Source organism: Lepeophtheirus salmonis, chromosome 2, assembly GCF_016086655.4.
Source record: "Lepeophtheirus salmonis chromosome 2, UVic_Lsal_1.4, whole genome shotgun sequence".
Taxonomy (NCBI): domain Eukaryota; kingdom Metazoa; phylum Arthropoda; class Copepoda; order Siphonostomatoida; family Caligidae; genus Lepeophtheirus; species Lepeophtheirus salmonis.
This window is the reverse complement of record NC_052132.2, coordinates 27,309,070-27,331,472: the sequence shown is the minus strand read 5'-3', so window position 1 is coordinate 27,331,472 and position 22,403 is coordinate 27,309,070. Positions and strand designations below refer to the sequence as shown.

The 22,403-nt window shown below is 31.0% G+C and overlaps 1 protein-coding gene across 4 annotated transcripts in view; it reads left to right on the top strand.

Annotated features, from left to right (window-relative positions):
- LOC121113519 (transcription factor COE1) overlaps positions 1-22,403 on the top strand; it is a 66,243-nt gene that overhangs the window by 36,382 nt on the left and 7,458 nt on the right. For all 4 annotated transcript variants that reach the window (XM_071886726.1, XM_040707314.2, XM_040707313.2 and 1 more), the window contains exon 7: positions 16,059-16,258. In XM_071886726.1, coding sequence (XP_071742827.1) covers positions 16,059-16,258 — 200 coding nt within the window. The remainder of the gene's footprint in view (positions 1-16,058; positions 16,259-22,403) is intronic.

Below are 22,403 nucleotides of genomic sequence, written 5' to 3'. Positions count from 1 at the left end.
AGAAAATGTCACTTGAACGTAATGGACGAATTTTCATTCGTGCACCCCAAGCAATTGGGCTTTTCTAGGACCATGGTCTACGCTGTCATCAAGTCTGAAACGTTGAAGAGAAAGAAGGGCTCTCTCAAAAAGGCCAAAGTGGACTTAGGAGTTAAAAAACAGCACAAAAAAGTCCATGAGGGCCCATTCAAGAGATCTTGGGATCTCCCACCCGATTATCCTGAGAGCTAACAAAAAGTGTGTGGAAATGCCTTGTGAGGATGAAGTGGGGCCTTTTGACACTAGCAATGAAAGAACTCCCTCTTCTCTGTTGCAAGACTCTTTTCAATTAGTATTTTGAACTCTTTCTTGAAACCTTTGCTCCCGCCCCCCTTCTGCCTTGATGTCAACCCCCTCGACTACACCTTCAGCGTTAATATTTTAATGGGTCATTCCGTAGTTTTTTCTTATTCACAGAGTTACTTTGCTAACATACAAATAAATTTTTATATGTATTTTTTTGCTTTCTATCGATGTTTTTGCTCCTTTTTTCATACTTAATGTTGGTTGAGTTATAATTACTCATTTTTATGCTCTGAACTATTCAGAACTATAATAACTTAATAGTTGGGAAGGATTGGCTAACAACCAAATTAATTTGGGCCTTTCTTGAGCATAACACTACTAATGCCTTAAATAACATAATTCTTGCTAACTTTTTTTTCTTCATATCTTCCCGATAATTTCAATTTGTTATGAGATGATTCGAAAAATGACGCAGCTATATATTTAAAGACCATTTATTTATGTATTTTCACCTAGAGGGTTCAAACAAGGACTCATTTATTTTCTGGATGTACTCCAAATGAATTGCACAAATATATTCTCGTATACATATATGTAGTACAGAAGCAGATGTGATCCTCCTTAGCCGAAAAAATCCACAAACTCACATAACATCAGATAATGATCAAATGAGTAATAAGGAAAATAAATGGCCCTCATTTTATATATATGACGTGTCAACATAGAATCAGGTTGGACTTGTTTTTGTGAAAATCGAACAGTAATCAAAAATAATGGATGAAGTTATGTTCTTTTCATTTAATTAATAAACATTTTTACTCCCTTGGCTATTTATAATTGCTTAATTATAAATAGCCATAGTTCAATTTACAATGTTGAACATAGAAATAGATTTGCTATGATTAAAAGTACCGCCACTTCTAAGGGCATAAATTTTAAATGTGGATCATCATGAAAAAGCTCATAGCCTTGACTATAATTTCCCAATAACACCTGATATAAATGTGTCATGATGACTTGTCCAAATCATGTGATCCTTTATTATATAGTAAAACAGCTAGAAAAGAACAAATTCTTTTTTCTTTTTATCCCAGCCTGATTTTATGTACCCACGTCAGATGTTGTTCTTTGAGGCCGTCAACATAGATTTCTTTCATATTTTAGAGTTTGAGAAATAATTTCTCATGACCTTTTTTTACATATATATATGTATACTGATAACCCCTCTTTTCAAATAAGGTCATTCATTTTGGATAAAAGTCAAATAATTATTACATATTAGGATTATTATCTATCAAACGATAATAATAGCCATTAAATTGATAAATGTGGCCTTTAAAACAAAAAAATATATATAAATGATACAATTTCAAATTAATTGATAGTGGATTTAATTAGATAGTTCATATTGGGTGTGTGTATTTGAAGTAACAATGGGTGGAGGGGGGATTTAACTCTCTCTCACCCCCCCCGCCGTCTCCCCTCACCACCATCAAAAAAAGAGATGTCTTATCTTTATTAGGAGGGTAAATAATTTGAATTACATCTGGTAGTAGATACATTCATAGTCAACCCTGAGAATGATGACTAAGACAAATAAACAACAACGTTCAGTGGCAGCCGAGGTCAGAGGAAGGGGGTGGGTGGGAGCTGAGGGGCTCTAGCCCCCTTAAAAAGATATTCCACATTTTACAATGCCATTTTTAAGTTGTCTCTTCCGGTATCTCGTTTTTTTCGGTATCTCTCGAAGATTTACAACTTAAAAAATATGTTTGAGTTGTCCTCGGATTTAATTAGTTTTTGATACCTTTTTCAGAAAATAAAATTAGAGGGCCTTTTTTATTCAAATCACCTATTTTCCGTTTAAAAAAATGAGGAAAAAAAGATATATTTTATTTTTACGATCACTTTTTTTTTTTAAATTTATGTCCATATTTCAATTGTTGAATTTTTTAATATATGTATTTTTTTTAAACAACCTGTAAACAAAAAAAGATCAATCTTTTTTCTATTTAATATATATTTATGCTCAAAGGCTGCCTTTACATGTATCTAATTCATAGCAGTTTTTTTACTAATTTTATCGAAAGCGGGGCCTATAACAAGTACCCCTATACACAATCCTGGCAAGGGCCCTGATTGTCTCTAATATTCCTTCCCAAAACAACAAATCAATTTCACTTTTGTGCAATTTTTAACCTTCTATACATATTTATTTATAAACTTTGGTTTTCAAAAGCAGGTGTCTACAATATAGACGTATAATACTATGAGGTTATGAGGTGTCGTGTGCCTCACATTTTTTCCACCATTAATCATAGTATGTTGTTAAGGTTGAGTAATTCCACACTCCACATCCTTGTCGGTGACTATCTGAAGGTAGTTGGTAGTTTGTTCGTCATCAACAACTCCAGGGGGTCTGCCTCTCTCACTCACTTGTTTATTTATGGGTCTTAATTTTTCTTTTTTGGAGTTTTTTATTAGTTTAACAGCCTATAAATATATATATGTATACAACTAACAATATGATATAATATAGAGTATACGTATTGTAATAATGCAATCCTCAGTTCATTGAATGAGGAAACAACAGCTCCGTAAAAAAATTCGTTAGAGCATTATTCACGTAACCCTATGCCATCAACATAATGCCTTTATGATTTATTACATATTACATTGAGGAGATGGATCAATGATGGACTGTGATTAAAGTTCTAGGTCAAATCATTTCTCTTTCAATCCTATGTATATATTTTTTTTTGTCCGGTATACCGATACTATAACAGTGTTACCGGGGTACTGGCGTATTTAACCAGATTGTTAAATCGCTCTTGAAACCGACACTTGCCGCTCCACTAAATTCTACAAATTGGCTAGCCGATGACCTAACACATCAAATTTCTACTTCTTCTAAAAAAGTTGTCTTTTATTAAAAAAGCATGAAAACAAAGGTTCTTTTATCAGAAAATGTCATCATACTTTTTAGCTAGCCCTACATCAAAAAAGAACCTGCGGATGCTCCTTGCAAGTGCATTCAAATTTACCTTAACGACAATTTTTTAAATATGATTTTTTTTTTCAAAAAAGTATTAAATGTACGGATCTATTGCTATCTTTCTTGGTATTTAAACCGTTATAAAAATAAGATTTGTTTATCCAATTTTCTAAATTGAATTTGGAAGGAAATGAAAGATTCTTCACCCCGAATTTGATACATCCGTTTTGAAATCCTTGATTTGAGTAGTTTAATACTTTTTGGATATCAAAAACTGTATGGATGCAATTTCAAATATGGAATCAATCAATCAATAAAAATAAAATAAATGCTTATTTTTGTCGAATGACCTTTTAGTGTTGCAGTCGTATTGCCTCACTGAAAAAGTGCCAAGACCACGTGTTTTGTAGAAATCACAAATCTATTTTGGAAGGTGTTATCTGCAGAAAATCATTCATCATTTTTATATACATCAAGAAGAACTTTACTTTCAATTACTTTGAAAATAAAAAAAATCTTTATTTTCAACCAAAAACTCAAATCTTGATTACATAATTTGTTTTTAGATAAAACAACGATTTCCAAAAAAAAGAAACAAAAAAAAACAAAATATGTTTCTTCTAAGAAATGGATAAGGACTGGTGAGTGTTACAGGGTTACTTAAAGAGTTTGAACCTTCCTAAGACCATTTTGATTCTATTGAATTTAAAAAAGTATATATCATAATGTAACTTCAACATTATGTTGCCTGGTAATATTAAAACTTTAATCTATTATCATTTTTTTTTAAGTTTTCCCAAATGATTATATAAAACAAAAAGTTGGCAGAGTCCAATCTGGACCTCACTCAAAAATTGAAAACATATCCTGGATTAAATTTCCTTTTCATTAAATCTAGATAAAAGAAAGGGTGAAGTCAGGTCTCTTATTTTGCTCAAGTTATTGGCTTTTTATTTTTGTTTGAGCTTTATCTGGATTTTAGAGTAAAACAAATGAACTGAACCATCAAATTAAAGGGATTCACTTCTTCTCAAAAGATCATTAATCCAAATGGTGGTGAACACGCATTTATTTTCATTGTGTTTCTGTTGATTTATCTCTCAACTAGAGTATTTGCTATTTGAACTTTCCTTCAATCTCTCTCTCTCTCTGAAAAATGGTTTACACATGAATGAACCCCTCATTTTTATTACTTCATTTTTGTTTTGTTTTGTTTTCAAAAGAGACTCACTACCAACTCACAAACGGTTAAATCTCGAATAACAACTTAAATCGTATTTTTAAGCATGTCACCATATTTACTTTTCGAGAGGGAGGGTTAAGAAGGCCAGGTGTGCGGTTTCCTTACATAATAGTGAACCTAGTTGTAAAGGATAATATCGTTTGGCTTGTGGCTCAAATCTTCATTTAGGAAATGTGAAGAGGAAATAAATTCCTGGAAATAATCGGAGATTTTTTAGCCACGAGAGAACTTTATTTTTTGTTCCCACGTGTCTAACCAATTAATTCAATCTTACAAACTTAATAAGCGTGTCAAAAGAGCTTAAATATCCTCTCCCCTATCTCCTTTATCCACTTTATTCCAGAGTTTACATACAAATTCGTCATGTGACTCTAAAATAAACTTTTCCCTTCGTAAAAGATTTTCTTCACAAGGAGATTCAATGCTACATACATAGAGAAAGGATTATTATTTGTGTATAAATATCCCATATCCAACGACGTATAACCAAATCAACTACCCATAATAAATTTAATTTAATTTCATAACTCCCCCCCTGTACTAATTTGTTTCTGGCGTGTGATTCTCGATCGGAAATCCGATTAGTGATGTTGCAATATAAAATTGCTTTATATTTGTAAAAAAAAAAATGAGTCATCATCCACTCAGATCCATTGTAAGGTGTGTTGTATTTGAACTGCCAAGGAGCTTCAAAAATAACTTTCCTACCGTTTTAAATTTGTAATTACATTTTAATACATATTTTATGCTCTGGGATTGCCCATAAATCCATCATTGAACTCCGATAAGTGCGTACTACGATGACAATTCAAACGAAATCCCCTACATCTAAAATGAAATCTGTATAAGTACACATGGAAATCGATAAATAATGCTGCGGAAAACCTGCCATTAAATGACTACATCTTTACGTCCATGCATCAAAATGGCGTCCACTAAATGATTAAGATCTCTAAACAAAAAGGAAGAAAGAATATGACAAAAGGTTTCAAAGAGGCTTGCGCTCACCTTCCCCTATTTTACTTAACATTTATCAACTTGTCAAACATACTATGGTCATTAGACTGTCCCGTTATCAGTTTAATATTTTTTCCCTTCTGCGGAGCAAGTACCTTTTCTGTTGGGGACTTTTGAGGCCTCAAACCCCCTTTTTAAGCCTCTTGTACCGTCCCAAATATGATGTCATGTGTAAAAAGTTGTACTTTTTATATATTTGATATTCAGTTTGTCATTTAAAAATACAGCCTATTTCTCATAATCAAAGGGGTCTAAAAAGATATTCTCCATGATTTGATTGTTTTATCAAATATAACATATCAAAATGTAAGCCTCGTAGCAGTGGGATAGGGGTTGAACAAAAAGAATAAATGTCATCTTTTATATAACAGGAAAACATAAATCATTGAGCACATCTTAGAGCACTTAAATGATTGAAAACAAGCACCACTTTATCTGTGTTTTATCAAATTTAACCTTTGTTGCAGTTGGATAGTTACTGATCAAAAAGGAGGAATATTATCTTGTCTTATGGTTGATAAATACTAAAAAAACTAAGAAGTAAACTTTCTTACTCAGAGTATCATATTTGGTACAATATAGGAGACCTAAAAATGGTCTGTATCAAGCCGAAAATAGCTTGAGGGGACTCAAACTTTGCCGAAGTCATTATTTATATAGTACCCAGGAGAAAAGGTATTTGTACTGGAAGATAAGAATATTTACTCCGAAAACAGGACAGTCTAACGGCCAAATAGAACAACAGAATACCCAATGTGGTCAATTCCTCCTCATTATTCATTTTTATCTTTTCATCACTTAAGAACAGTTGTTGTGTACAATATCTCCCCGTTTTCAATTGTAAAAGGACCATTCGGAAGTGAACATAAAAATAAATATACTTACAATGATTTTATTATTATACATTTCCATTTTTTTTCACTAAACAATAGCCAAAAAATGTCCATGGTTTTGAGGACGAGAAAGAAAATTGATTGACAAAGTTGTTCGTTCGGGGTTGATAAGGAGATACTATTTAGATGTTTCTAAAAAAAAAAGGAGAAGGGGAAGAGAGTGAAAGAAGGGAAGTTTATTGAATGGGCAAAGAAATGCAGTAATGATTCACAAATTAATGTTGATTTGATTCAATTTTTTTCATCATTTTTCTCTATATACATACATAAATAAAATCCTTTGAAAGATAAAAAAAAAAAACATAGTCACAGATTGAGTTATTATTATTTTATTTATCTGGACATATTTTAACCATCTCTTTCTAAAAAAAAAAAAAACTTATTCTATTAGAAAAGGTAGAACGGTTTTGTATGTCAATTTTATTTCTTTTCACTTAGTAAAATATGTTTTCCATGTCCAACTCTTGATAAGAGAAATGGAACAAACATGAAGAAGGAAGGAGGAATATACTTCAAAAAAGTAACAACCCCCATTTATTGTTTTATTTTTTATTTTTTAAAGTGACAAATCCTTAAAGTCTTCATCATTTTGTTGAAGTCGTCGTTCTCGTCATAGTTTTTTTGAGGAATTAATTGGCTCATTATAAGGTCTTTGGAGAGTTCTCACTTATCTTTAAGAAAAAGGGAATACAAAAGTTCTCAGCAGTCTCAAATTTCCGACAACTCACCAATTCATTAGACACTACTACTTACTTTAGAATAACAGCTGAGAGTGTGGACCTGTTTCAAAAATGGATGGGCTTGAAGACTATCTAAAAAACCAACATTTTGATCCAGGTCAGGGGGGATGCAGATCCAGATTTTTAATCTGAAAGAAACCATTTGGAGAATATACATGTTGATACATAGTTTCATATATTTTTTCAAAGTCGGTTTTAGACGTGGGGGGGGGGTGAGAAGAAGATATTTATTTTGCTGGGTTTTTTTTGAGGGACACAATTGATTTTTATTCATTAGAAAATTTTCTTAATTTTTGTTTAAGTAAAGGATTTTGGGCTCCATATTAGCCCTCAAAGTGATTTTATATGGTAGTGATAACAAATTGGACCCGCATAAAATATGATAAGGGTATATTCCCCAGGACCAATTGCACCCATGATCCAGGATCATTTGGCTAAATTTTCATCTTGAAAATTATTTCTTTTATTATAAAAAAACCAAAAAAAATGTAGAATGAACTTGTTGAGTGGTTCTCAAACTTTTTTACTGCGTGTTCCACTTGAAAAGCTATCAACATCCTCGAGCACCACGATCATGAGCAAACTGAATATACATTCAATATCCGAAGGTTAATTCAGTGAATCTATTTATCACGTTCTTCCACCCTTATTCAATTTTATACTTTTTGACATCAACTGCTGTGTTTTAGGCAAAATATCACAGCTAAATTTTAGTTAGAGAAGTATACTTTGGAGTCAGATTTGTGATATTACCTTCTTCTCTGAACTTATTGCTTTCAATCTAACTAAACATACAAACCAACAACAAACTTTTCATTATCAAAAGTCAAGTGATTAGCAGTTCAAATATATTAAGGGCTCACTTAAAACTGAGATTTACACAGAGAAACAGTCAAACCTTGGTTCATTAACATAGAGTGTATTACAATTTCTTACATTTTTTGGAGAATCATACCCACAGTAACAGTCTTGTGTATGTACACACAGAGAGAGTCCCTTTAATTTAAAAGATTGGAAAGGCAAGGGAAAAAAAGAAAGAAAATGTTTTGCATGAAGATTGTTTTAATGGAAGCAACATCACAATCAAATCTTACACAATAACACATATACAAACAGAGAGAGCTGGCTAGGAATAAGAAATCTTTGTATGTAATAGAATTGAAATAAGAGAACAATAAAACGATATAAAACAAAATGGTCGATTAAGTTTTAAACTTCTTATGTTTAAAGTAATAAAGAATATATTATGTGTACCTACACACCTCACTCCCTGCTTTTTTTTCTTCCACATTCACATCTACTTTACTTCTTCTTTTTTTTATACAGAATGAAAATCCTCTTTTTCTTCACTCCTCAGAGACGCATAACTTTTTCCATCCTTTACCTTCTTTTAAGTCAAATGAAATTATTATTATTATTTTTATAGTCAAATAAATTTATTATACTTAAAGGACAATTACCTCGTTATTTCATAATAATGATAAAAAATAAATGGAGAATGATGAAGAAACAGAGCGAGGGATAAGAAAAAATAAGTGTGTGAAAGATGGCCTTTTCCCCCTCTTGAGGGTCGCCATTTGGTATATCCACCTACCCACGTCCTATTGTATGGATAATGAATTTATGAAGGTCGATTAATGAGTATATACAGCAACCTTGGAAAGGCTTCTTTGTAGGAAAAGAAAGCAGTAGATGCATTTAAGAAAAGAAAATGATGTTTTTTTTTTTTTTTTTTTTTTTGTAAAGAAAGAAGCAGTATAATTAAATTGAACTTAACATTAAAAAAACGTTTCAAAGTGAATCACAAGTCGCCTTTTAACATGTTCAAATCAGTTTATATACAAGTGTGCCATACAAGTTGTAACTTGTATAAGCAAATTGTACAAGTTGCAAAGAAAAAATGAGATGAATGAAGGATTGAATGTACTTCTTGGGATGAGGATAATGCAATTATTGAATATTCATTGGATGATTGACACATTAATTGAGTAATTTTTGGCTATTTTTATACAATTTACAAAAATATAAGTGTTCTGTGTAACATTATAAAGTTAAGCAGCCCAGAGTTATTTTGAGAAATTTAAGGAAAAAAACTAAAGTCATGGTTTATTTTTATTTTCATAACAAAAAAAAAAAAATGTTTTAAGCTTTTTTATGCTAACGGATAGCTCTTTAATCATGTATTATTATGTACACGGTCCAATCATTGGTTTGATTACGATATATCACTAGTAAAATATACATCAAAATTACATCATTTTTAATACCTCAAAACTCAAAGTTGGATTTCATTTATGAGCTAATCTACTATTAACAATATCACAAAGTAAATTTTAGTCAAATCCGTCTCCTTGTGAAAAATTTTCCTAGATTTCCCCATACATAAATGCTTATAAAAGATAATTCAAGGTCTGATCCCTGCTAGAAAATATTGTATGCAGCAAAGAAAATGAAGGACATCCTATTTCTTGAGGTTCGGAAAAGACGAATTAGAGCAAAGCTACTAGATAAAAAGTTTATTCTCTATATTTGATAACATTTATTATCTCCTGATCTCAATCCCTCAAACAATTAGCCATGCTTCAAGTTTTACTTTTGAAAAGTAATGTCGAGGTGAGACTTTCATTTTACATAATAGTGTAGGGGTCAAGACCACTTTAGTTGCGACCAGAATCCGTTATAATGTGAGTTTTAAACTTAATTTAATTTTTTTAATGAAAATAAAATTACATGGGGTCCCTCTTTTTATATTAAAATGCAAAGCCTAGAGCATTTGCATCTATTGTTCTTATTTGAGACTGGCAAGTTGCCACAAGCCAGTGCTTCTCCTACTTTTATTTTAATTTTTATCTCAAAGTACATTAGTGAGATAACAAAAAACCAAGGAGCGTACTATTAAACAAATTTTATGGTCTTGTTTAGTTATTGATAAAATAAATTTTGGGGCACACTCGGGTATTCCGGGTATTGTACCGTGGTGTAGAGTTTGAGAAACACTACCATATATCAATACTTTGAGGGATTTATATCAAGATATAGTGTTGTACCCGGCCAAATAATTTTTTTTTGTTGAATCAGTTCTAGTACTGATAGTACTAAGGATCCACAGGCTTATGGAGTGGTCCAAAAGACCTATATGACTAGTTCTAAGACTAGACTGAACTGGACCGACTCAATACTTAATAAGATATAAAAAAGTATTGATCTGGTCTATTTATCTAGAGAAGAAATTGCCAATCTTTTTATAGCCACGAACCAGATAATTACCTCAAGAATTAGGATGTCCGCCTTTTCTTTTCTAAATGCAATCATTTTAGGATATTTTATAAGTGTTTTTCATATGTTTCATTTTCTTATTTTTATCAAAAGAGAGTAATTTTTGTGAATTATTATTTGTAAACTGCGTAAAAATGCAACTAACCACAAAAAAAAAAATCAAATTGCCTCTTGTAAAACATTAGTCTATTCTATAACAACGAGATCAAGACAATATCAAGATTTTGAGAGGTTGTGACAGTTCCAAGATATTTATAAATTGATCCTTGAGATTGGTTTTTGATCACCAAATCAATTTTTGAAATTCTTGTCTTAATCTTTTAACTATATATTGGGTGTTCATTTTACAGTTTCATAAATGCACTTCATGGACATCATGAAGTTCAATTGTATAACCATATAATGCCATGTAAATATTCTTAAATACCAAATCATCCGTTTTGTTTGTTGAAACGTAGTTTTGATCGCCTTGTCACGTTTGCCTCACGTACTCACCATTGCCCTAAAGCTCATTAAACCTTCAAACAAACATAAACAAACTATTAAACCATTGGAAGGACATTGTGATTAAAATTTAACAAAGTAAAAACTAAAAAAAAAACTCTTTTGTTAGCCTTTCTAACAATGTTTACAAACATTTGACATACGTGGAGCGCGTATTTAGCCTGCAGATGGACGAACGTCTCTTTTATTCAATGAAATATGTATAACAAAAAAATTGAAGCACTTTATATAAAAAAGAATGAAATGTAGAATTAGTATGTTATTTCACTAGATTGACAGAATAGCAAACACTTTATGTATGTATGTAGGTACTTATATTTATATACATTATGTTCATTAGACTGCCCCCATTGTAGGTTAATATTTTTCTCTTCCTTCTCAAAGAACTTTTCTGTTTGGGACAATCAAAATACTTACAGTGCCAGAGTACTATGCCTCACATGCCATTTTATTTTGGATAAAATGTAACTTTTGGGTCAAAATTGTACTTTTCATAATTTATGAGTAATAATGCTCCTCTTTTTTGTTCAACAACTATCCATTCAATTGGGGAAAATCTTTTTGATTTATATAAATGATTAAAGTGGAAGAACCCCTTTATAATTGAGAACATATTAGACCCATTAAATTATTAAAAACAAGGTTCACAATATTATTAACTGATACTCCGAATACTACCAAAATATAAAAACTACAATTCTTGACATATGGAAAACATATAACGAGATCTTTGATATTAAGAGTACCAAAGACAGCGTGGAACCACTCGGAAAATCACTACATATTTAGGGTTATGAGAAGGCCCATTATCTTTTGATTATGGAGCTGAAAACTACGTGGACTTTGAGGGCAAACCCTCATCGGCTTCATCACCTACCCATATTCTGTCTACTTCAACTCTTGCATAACTTATTTCCTTGTTATTGACTCTTGCTTGGTTTGGATGTTTGTTTGAAATTGTTCTAGATTATTTTTAATTTATTAACCTTTCATGTAATTGTATTATTTTCTATATATTATTTTAAAGGCTGGATAATTTTTTTTTGAATATCATATTTAATGAAGGAGAAAAAAAGGCAAAAAGAAATACAAACAAATAAATTCAAAGAACATATAATATGTCATATAAAGGGCCTAAACATGGCCAATTTTGAGGCCAAAATACAATTTTTATCAAATAAAAATGACCTGTACTGCGCCAAAAATAACTTGAAAGGTCTGGAAATTTGCTGAACTCAGTTTTTTTATTGTCTCTAGCAGTAAATACCTTAGCGCAAGCTGAGAGAAGTATTAGGCCAAAAACAAGACAGTCCAATGAGTATAATGTGATAAAATTAACAGTGATGTATATCCACACACAATATGCGCAAACAACCAGCATAACATACAGCAGTACTATTATATACATCAATGGAGCTCATTCAAAGTTGAAGAGTGTAATGAGAAGCTCATTTGTCAAAAAAGTAAGAATAAAAAAAAATAAAAAATTGAGAAGCACGCGTCAAAATTTAACACTTCTGTTTTGTGTTGCTCTTCCTACTTAGTTATGTACGTTACATAGCTTGTATTATTTATTAGACCAATTACGAAACACAACATATTTATACTCATAATATATGTACGTTTATAAACTTTATGTTTCAACACACAAAAATTTTAAATACAAACAGATGATGATCCTTGTGTAAATTGATACTTTGAGTTGTTTTGAAGAAGGAAAAAAAAAAACGATGCTTGGATTCTCAAGTCAGAAGGAATTCATAAATATATATACAATGTATATGTATGTATAATATTTGGCTTTTATTGATGAAGATTTCCTCAGTTAATGTCTTCGTATTTTTGTTTTTCATATTCCCTCTGGACCATTCCTTATTTTTTCTTTTTTCTTAAAAAAACCATTAGAAGAAGATCATTATTTACTTACGTTCGTTTTTTTAGATTATGTCGTGTAATATATATATATATATATATATACATTTTCTTAATTTATCCCTTTATTAAGGAAGAAACAAAATAGAACGAAGGATATTAACAACAAAAATAAAGGTACACACACGAGAAAAAAAAACTAAATTTTTTTTCATTTTCTTTCGTCTTATCCCAAAATTAATACTTGCTATACCTGTCAACATAAATATATTATATAAAAATGTAATGTTAACTTACATGCCAAATAATGAAGAATGTATACCAGGGCTTGCAAAATTTAAAATAGCTTTTAGCCATTCGGAGAGACACTCTTCAGGTTTTGGTAGTTGGATATTCAATCAACTAGTTCATTTTTATTTCTAATGCATCAATGAAAGTAATTACAGATTTAACACAATTTACTTTGTTGGAACTTTTATTAACACACAGCAAGAACAATAATATGGTTTATTCTGGCAAATTAGAAAATGCCAATGGTTGTTGTTGAGGGAACAGTCTCATCATCTCAGACGTTTCCTCTTGTGTCATAGTTTCCTCTTCTCTTCCAAATATTTTGTGTTGGTTCTTATGTAGGACCGAGGACTGCCGACCAGTCCCGTCTGGTCCAATCCAGTACAACTATTATTGGCTTGAGTGAACTTCCCAATGTCCTCCTTCTTCTAAAGTTATGTATTACGTCAGGGGAGTCATAAGAGGGGCAGCGGGAGGGCTGTAAATTTGGATTTATTTATTTTTACAAGAAATCTTAATATTTAAATTTTGTTTTCAAAAAATTTAAATATTGAAATTTAATTAAATTTTCAATTTTTCAATTTTTTTCAATTCTTTGTGTATAGCTGTGAATTAGTTATATTTGTCTCCAAAAAGTTTAATATTTGATTTTTTTTTCATATTTGAAAATGAATTTTTGAACTATTTTTCCAAAAAATATATTTTTTGGAGACAAATGTAGACTTTGAATTTTTTTTTCAAAAATCTATTTTATGCGAATAACAATGGATTTTTGAATTAAAAAAAAATAATACTTATGATTTTTTTCAAAAATGTTGATTTTTGAATTTGTTTTCCAAGAGATGTAATTTTTGGATTTTTCTTCAAAAAAAGTCCAAAAAAACAAGCCCTCTAAAAAAATTTATTCCTGAAGGGTCGCCCCTATATATCAACAGACATGTTTTTGGAAATTTGACAAAAAATGCATGTAAAAATGGGTATCCCTATATAACATATTCGAGGCATGCTCCTTGCATCGAATACAACGTGGACTGCATTCGTAATTATAGAAGACAGTCGTGCTACAGCATTCAAAAGCCAAATAACTAAATTATATTATCGTTCCACGAGTTCATTATATGTATTTGAAATAATGCATTCTGGATATTGTAATATATGTATTATGTATGTATGTATTTATTTATTGGACAACCCTTTCTCTTGCGTGAGTATGGAGTCCCTTGAGAGACTGATCATATATATGAACACATACATATGTACATATCTATGATAATGATGATCCTTATTCATGGAAGAGGGGGGGACGGGGGCTCCTGATGAAGTATGGAGACTCTCTATCTTTACATATATATTTCCTTGAAATAATATTAATATTAATTATCATATACATACACAGGGTGATCCAGAAGTAGCCCCATCAAAACAAAAATTACTCAGTGATTAGAATGATGTATCGGTCATAAAATTTTGATGTCCCCTCCGGTCATAAATTCTAAGGACGCGTCCAAATCGGAGGCAAAATCCATCCTATAGAACAATTTCTGATAAATAACCACATCCAGTATCAATCTTATCTGATTTTACTAAGCATAAAGAAAATAAAAAAGTAAATTAGGCCTAAATGAAGAATAATAACAAAATATTAACGTTTTTTAAAGATAATTAAAATTGTACAAACTATGTAATTCTAATGGTAAACTGTAACATTGGTGAAAATAATTTCTTGTAGAGGGAGCTTTAAAATATTTTGGTCGTTATTAAAGGAATGAAAAATCTGACAAAACGGTATGTGGGACAGAGCCGGTTTTAAGTCCAATGTTAAGGACCGATACAACCCTATCTATTACTATTTTTTTTTTTTTTTGTATATCGTCTTACAATTAACCAATAAATATATATTAATATATTATTTACTGTGGTTGCTCTTGTTCTGAACAACTTGACAGGGACGCCTCGTGGCTGACTTGTACCTAGTACATGCAATATTATTCCGGAATATTTTGCCTACGATGCCTCTGCGGCTGATCTTGGGAACTTTCGACCATACCCTGCAATCCAAAGGCGAAGATCGGATTGTTTATCAAAAGTCCTCATAATTGTCTTTATACTAGTGATGTAGTCAGTCCTTATTTAGGACTGAAGACTGCTCAGTCTCATACTGGTCCAGTTCAGTCTTGTATATCAGTACTAAATCTTATAAAGAACAATCCTTGATGCCGTCACTCAACTTTTTTTTTTTTTAATCAGTTCTAGTACTGACAGTCCCATCAGTCCTAAGGACTGATAGGATTGTCCTAAGACTGGACTGGATCCACAAATAAAGACTGACACAACACTGCTTTATACCGTTCTTGGATTTGAATTGTAGTGGGGTCTGGTGCCTAAATTGGATGTTGCAATATATCCGACTTGGGTATCGAAATTTGTACATACAATACTTTTGATTTAATTATATTGAAGTTTATGGGACCTCTAATTCCGGACAATCCAATATGTTGTGTACAAAGTTCAATGTATGTACAAGTTGTAACTTGTATAATCAGATTGGTCAAATTACAATTTCTACCTCTAAATACACTTTATTTCATTACATTATGAGCAATTTTAATTAACAACTACATATATATTTGATCTATTAAAATCAGGCAACTATTATGGGTGTTGTAGTAATATAACTGTGGCCGTTTGAACTTTATAATGTGCCACATAATACGTCTTATCAATGTTTAATTTCCGTCAAAAGGGTAAAAAATTATAGCATTAATATATAGCGACCATCTAAGAAATATTCAATTATTGCATTATACTCCTCACAAGTATACTCTAAATTATTCATTTCATTTTTGAGTAACGAATTGTACAATTTATTTATAGAAGTTAGAACTATATACATATATTCCAATTTATACTACATAATATTATGTCATTTCATTATCTTCCAGATTCTTTCTCAAGTTCTTTCTCAAATGCAATCAAAACTGCTTGAAAAACGCAGGTAATCCTCGAGACATGCGTCGATTCCAAGTCGTTATCTCTTTGATTCCAAGCGTGGAGGGTCAGCTGATGGCTGTGTCAGATAATATGTTCGTCCATAACAATTCGAAGCATGGAAGAAGAGCTAAAAGACTTGATCCTACTGAAGGTTAGTTGAATCATTAATTTTAAAATGTTTTAAGTCATTTCTCCAACCCGGGCATGTTCTCTTTTTACATTGAGTCTAGGGACTTTTTTTTTATAAATTCATTTATGAGAGATAAGTAGCAAATGTTGAAATCTACTCAAACATAATCAGTGTGACTCCTTCTGACCAATTAAAGGAAAGTTTAATTTATATATTTATAAAATATGTCATATACAAAAAAGTAGGCACCTTTTTTTTTGGTATAATATTCTGATCAAAACCCTCCCATAAGAACGCCCTTCATTAACAGATTAATGTTTGTGTAGGCACTGTACAAAATTACAGGAATATTAATTCATACCTACTTCAGTTCTGTGATTGAAAAAAAAAGTTGAAGGTCCCCCATAAGTTGATCCTTACACTTTAATCATACAAGTGTTGTTTTTATTGAGTGTTTGTCACTCAGTCATGTGACATCAGATGATGATGTAAGGGGCTTTCAAAAAGAGGGGGAAAGACGAGCTTTTCCCCCTTTTATTAATTTGTTGAAATCCGACCCAACCTCTTCCCTCACTCACTAACTAACTAACTAAAGGGTTTATAGTGGGATATGTTTGTAATTTTACTGATTTTTGAGAGGGAGTTGGTGTTAAAATTAACCAGAGTGAATGAGGTTTTTAACTCCCTTTTAATTAAATAGTAGAGAGTATTGTATATCAAAATTATGATGAGGAATAAGGTGCTGTCTGATTGTTCAGTGTTCCTAGAATGAGGAGTAAATCGGAAGCGTGTGCTCAGAAAAGATATAATAATATCGACGGTGAATTTTGTAAGTCTTTACTAGATATAGTTATAATTATAGGTGCTTGCAGCTAATCCAATTAAACAACATGACTGCTAAGCTGTTTTCTCCCAAACATTCTTCAAATTTTGGAAAATTTCAACTTACATATGTAAGTTATGGGTCAAAACAAAAAACAATCTTGAATAAAAATAAAGAAAAAAGTCTGAATCCCAACTTATTACTTCATATTTTCATAGATATTTTTAAAGCAAATATAGGCTGTGTATTCAAATACCTAGGAGAAACTTAGATAACCAAGAATTTTAACTATAGTTTCAAAACCTTTACTTGATTTAAGAGACTCATATTAGCTCAGTTATGTCCACTTTCAAATAAAATCAATCCATTTTGTATTCTTTTATTATGACAATCAAATTTGGATACTTTAAGTGCAATTTACACATATCTGCTAAGCGTTAATAAGAATAATTAGTTGTTAGAAGTTCATGATTATTTGTCATAGAATACAATTTTAATCCACACTTTATTTTGAGAAAATTTATTGTAACTTGCTTTTGTGTTGACATATCTTGTTTTTTTTTTTTTAAATAACAAAAGAGTATTCCTTGAGTTTTTTACTGTCCTTTTGAGTAATACTAGAAATTTGACTAATCATCATTCATAACTCGTATGTTTCCGGTTCAAGTAAAGTCAAACTTTTGCAACTAGTCTAATAAAACATAATTACCATACCATTTTTCATTTTTTTAACACACAGGCAGGTATTATTTTTTTACAACTCCAGGAATGAGGTGCCGTTGCTGGATTATTCAATGATAATAACATATTTGAATCGAGCACTAAAACACCTTAGTCTTGGACTCACCACTCATAATTTAACTTTATGATTATTTTTTATTATTTTCCTCCAAAATGAAATGCAAAAAGAAAAAAAAAATATTTCTAGTTTATATGTATAAATATAAATATATATTCGTATCTAAATGGAAGTTCTGCTTCCTTCTAAATTCCCTTAGGAAAAAACGATTTTTTATTACTTCTAACCCCCCTGCACCAGTTTTTTCTTTTTCTGTTTGTATTTGTGTGTTTAATAAATATATACATATATACTGCTGATTAGGGATGTCACGGATTGGATGTCCAAATCGGTTTGCGAACAACTAGTCTGTGAAAAACGGAAAAGAATCAGTTTGTGAACCGTAAATCATGGATATCCCTTCATACATGTTTATTTAGATATAGCACAAAACTTCCACAGTGTAAAAAATCAGAATTTAAGTTTGAAACAAGTAGAAAACTCCGGCCTTTGGACTATTTAAATAGGTTTTACAGAAAGAAGGCACTTTGTACACTACAGACAAGAAGAAAACACCTCAAATCCTACGCAAAATATTGTATTTACCTTTTGAAAATTAGAGAAAACTAATTAAGCAATATTTTTGCTCTCCCTCTTAGAATGTCGCCCTAGGTTGATGTCAAACTCACCCATGAAAATAGGGACAGTTCTGTCTCCTCCCCTTCATCCTCGTCCCTGGTATTAGGTTCTATTTTTAATTACAGAAAATAGGCTAAGAAATAACCGGATCTTCTGTTTAATCGAGAAACCGGATCAGAACTGCTAAAACTTCATCCAGAAACGGAATCATTAGAACAAATAGCGGCATATAACACGGAACTACAATTTAAGGATCTGTTACTTCACCACAACTGATGTATAATATATACTTGTTGAAGTAAAAAGTTCTGAGCTTGTTTTCCCTTTATTTTGACACTATAAGATTAACATAGTTAGGATGATCCCATTTAGATGGTTCCAAAGGGTTTTCTGGGTAATCTTCAGTTCCTGGGCAATTGAATAAGAGTTCTCATGCCGGTCCAACGATTTCCACTACTTTATCGACATTTTCGAGGTCCAAATTATCAGAATATAATCGTAGGACCCACCATTTTGCTGTTGTATTCGATACTGTATTAATAAGTGTACACTTAACCTTTAATCCCACTTTCAGCGTATTTTTGATGGAATGAATTAATTGTGAGATATAGGGCACTAAAGACTTGCAGCGAAAAATGCTTAAGGTTTTTACTTAACCTAATATTATATGTAAGTGAATTGCCGATCCTTTCCAGTTTCTTGATCATCATCAACAATAGGAGGGATCTCTTCCAAAAATAAAAATACGACCACTTATATTTTATTTGTGTCTCGCTGCTAAAGTATATAATTCATGTGACGTATCAAAACTATTTATTTATTTAGACAACTGTGTTTATATTTGAATGAAATCGAGATTGATGAGGTTCAACAAGAGATATTATATTATGTCTCTCAATTAATATTGATCTGAAATATGACTGCATTGTTTGATGCAATGGATTGGAAATAATATTATATATCATTGTGTTTTTGTTATTACTATAATTTAATGAAGAGTGATTAGAAATTGTAAGAGGTACATATGTATAAGATATTGGAGATCTGTTGTTAACTTATTCATGGAATCAGATGAATATGAATAACTTTTCTGTATATGTAATATGTCTGAATACACTTGTCAACAAAATTTTGCTCTTGGTATTGGATGGTGTGATGGTTTTTACCTCGAAAATATGAAAATAACCTTTCTAACACTAAAGTTCTGTTATTGTGGTCTACAATGAGTAACATTTTCTATACGATGACTCTTGATAACTAGATAAATATATATGAATATATTTTCAGGGAACAAGTCTTAAATAACTTTTTTTTATATTATTTTTTTAGGGTGCTCTTACAATTGTATGTCTTCAATTTTTGACAAAATGTAATTTTTTTATCTCATTTTGATCAATAATGAAGAATTTACATTCCAAGTAAAGGTTTATTTTGCGTCATTTTCTGTACTTCATCAAAATATTTCTTAAATCTAGAAACATGTACCGAAAACTATATATTTTTTTTCTTTTATTGAAAACTTTGAAGTTGAAAATATCACTAAATCATGCAGAAATAAAAAAATATTGTTTTCAATAACACACTTTGTAGTGTAAAAAACCAGAAATTTTGTATTATAAAAGTTATTTTCATGTTTCTCGAGGTAAAAACATCAGAAACAAATCATCTGGATCCAAGGGAAAATGAATTTCCTATCAAATAATCAATTTAGGACTGGATCAATACGTTAACGAGCTCATTTAATCGTTCAATTTGATGCATTTTATATATATCGGCAATCGATACAAGTTGCCGATTGTTGCGGATGTTTTATTTCCTTAAATAACTATTTCTTTAAATTGAAATGGCAAATTCAATAGTTTTTCCCCTAGAATTAAATGGAATAATAAATAGTTATTTTATTAAACAACTATAGAAAACTCAAACAGTAGAGGTGCAGCTATTTTTGAAAACATTTATACCATAAACTAACATGTTTAATATCTGACAATTAATGTACATAATGTTAAAGAATGTGACAACACTTGAAGCACTCATTTATCGTCAAAAAAATGTATAAACTTGAATACAAATTAATAAATGCATTTATTAAAGAAAAAGAGGAACATTTGTAAAAATATCAAGCAAATTGAAAAAAAAAAAAAAAAGGTCACCTTAACAAGGACATTTGGTAGAATTACTCTGATATCGATCTCTAATTCTACACTGACTTAAACTTATAACTCCGCAACAAATCCTCAGGGTCTTTTATGAACACACATAAAATTTTTTTGAATATAACTGAATCTATTTAGGAAAAGATGTCTACTACTCAGGAATTAAATAATAATGACAACTGCTAAGAAAAGGAAAATTCATTCTTCAGATTGCCAATTCCTAAAAAACAGAGCACCTACAAAATTCCCAGGATTTACGTACGTCGATGTCCTATATTCAAGACCTTATTGCACATTCTTGTGTGCTTATAAAAGACTTTAAGGATTGTTGTACTCAGAGTAGAATTGAAGATTGAGAGCAGAGTAACCTTTTGGCAATGTCCTTGTTTATTTCCTTCTCCCACACCTTCCTTGTCACAGCTGATTGTAGCGGATCTTCTCTAAAACCTTTTTTCAAATTGTCAGGGTGATCATTTTGATTTTCCATTTCTTTTTTTTAACATGCCCATTATACACAGGATTGTCATCACTAGTGTATATAATAACTAGTACCTGCAAAAAATACAATTGTATCCTAAAACGCTTAGAAATGCGCACATTTTCAATTCTCTAATGATGACTGAGTGAAGAAACACAGAATGGCTTCCACATATTATATGTACATAAATATATATATTGTATAGTTTCGAGTGAGCTCCATTCTTTTCCTTTTCTCTGATTCATCCTAATTCCCCAAAGGCCTGTTCTTAGCATTAAAAATACGAGTATTGCTTTTATATGTATGTAGTATTTATTATTATCATTATTATTTAGAGAAAATTGTTTAATTAAACACCCTTGAGTTGATTAAGTGGATTACTGATTCCCTTTTTGATATAGTACGTAGTATTGTATGAAGGAAGGTTCAAGAAGAAGAAGAATGAAGAAGTAACAGATGTTGTTGCTGAATAACTGAAAGTACATATATCAGACCATAATCAATATTTTCTTTTATTATTCTCTCTCTCTCTCTCTTTACCCATCATTTTTCTCGCCTTATCATTTTCTTATTTACCATATTATATTGTCATATTACTACTTACATACATACATATCTACGATTAATATGTAGACTGAAGAGCTCTGATAAACGTCTCACGAAAAAACACAAAAGAAAACTCGGTCATTTTATCAAAAAATAGACGAGGCTTTTATGTATATTATTTATACTGTTGATAGAGTCCAATCCTTTACAGGGTCTAATAGGATCATCCTGACAAAAAATGACTCTATCTAGACTAAAAACGCGAGTAACATGCTGAATGTCTACGGCCTTTATTTAACAATATAAACTTGGAATTAAACTTTGCTCCGTCAGCTGTCACCACAAGCTCGATTTTGTACTTAAAGTGAGCACTAGTGTTTTTGACGTGAGCAGAATCCAGCTCACGTATTATGTGGGGCTTCAATGCCTTCAAAGAAAGATGAGTCTTAAAACATGCCTTACATTATAAATTTTGGGAATAATTGGAACTGAATTGTTCTTATGAATATACGTATAAATTGGCATGGAAACTTTTGGCTGTTTTTGCTCTCTTTCTCTTTTTGGCTAGCTTTTGATTAGATCAGAAATCTTAAGAGATGTTTCTCCTTTGCATAACCTTAAACAAGGTTGTAGATTGTCCTCTTTGCAGGGCTGATACTACAAGGAGTGCGTGACACCTTTTTATGGAGTATTCGAGTCGAAAAAAAGGAGATGTCAGTCAGACATTCTACACCTTATAATCTTCT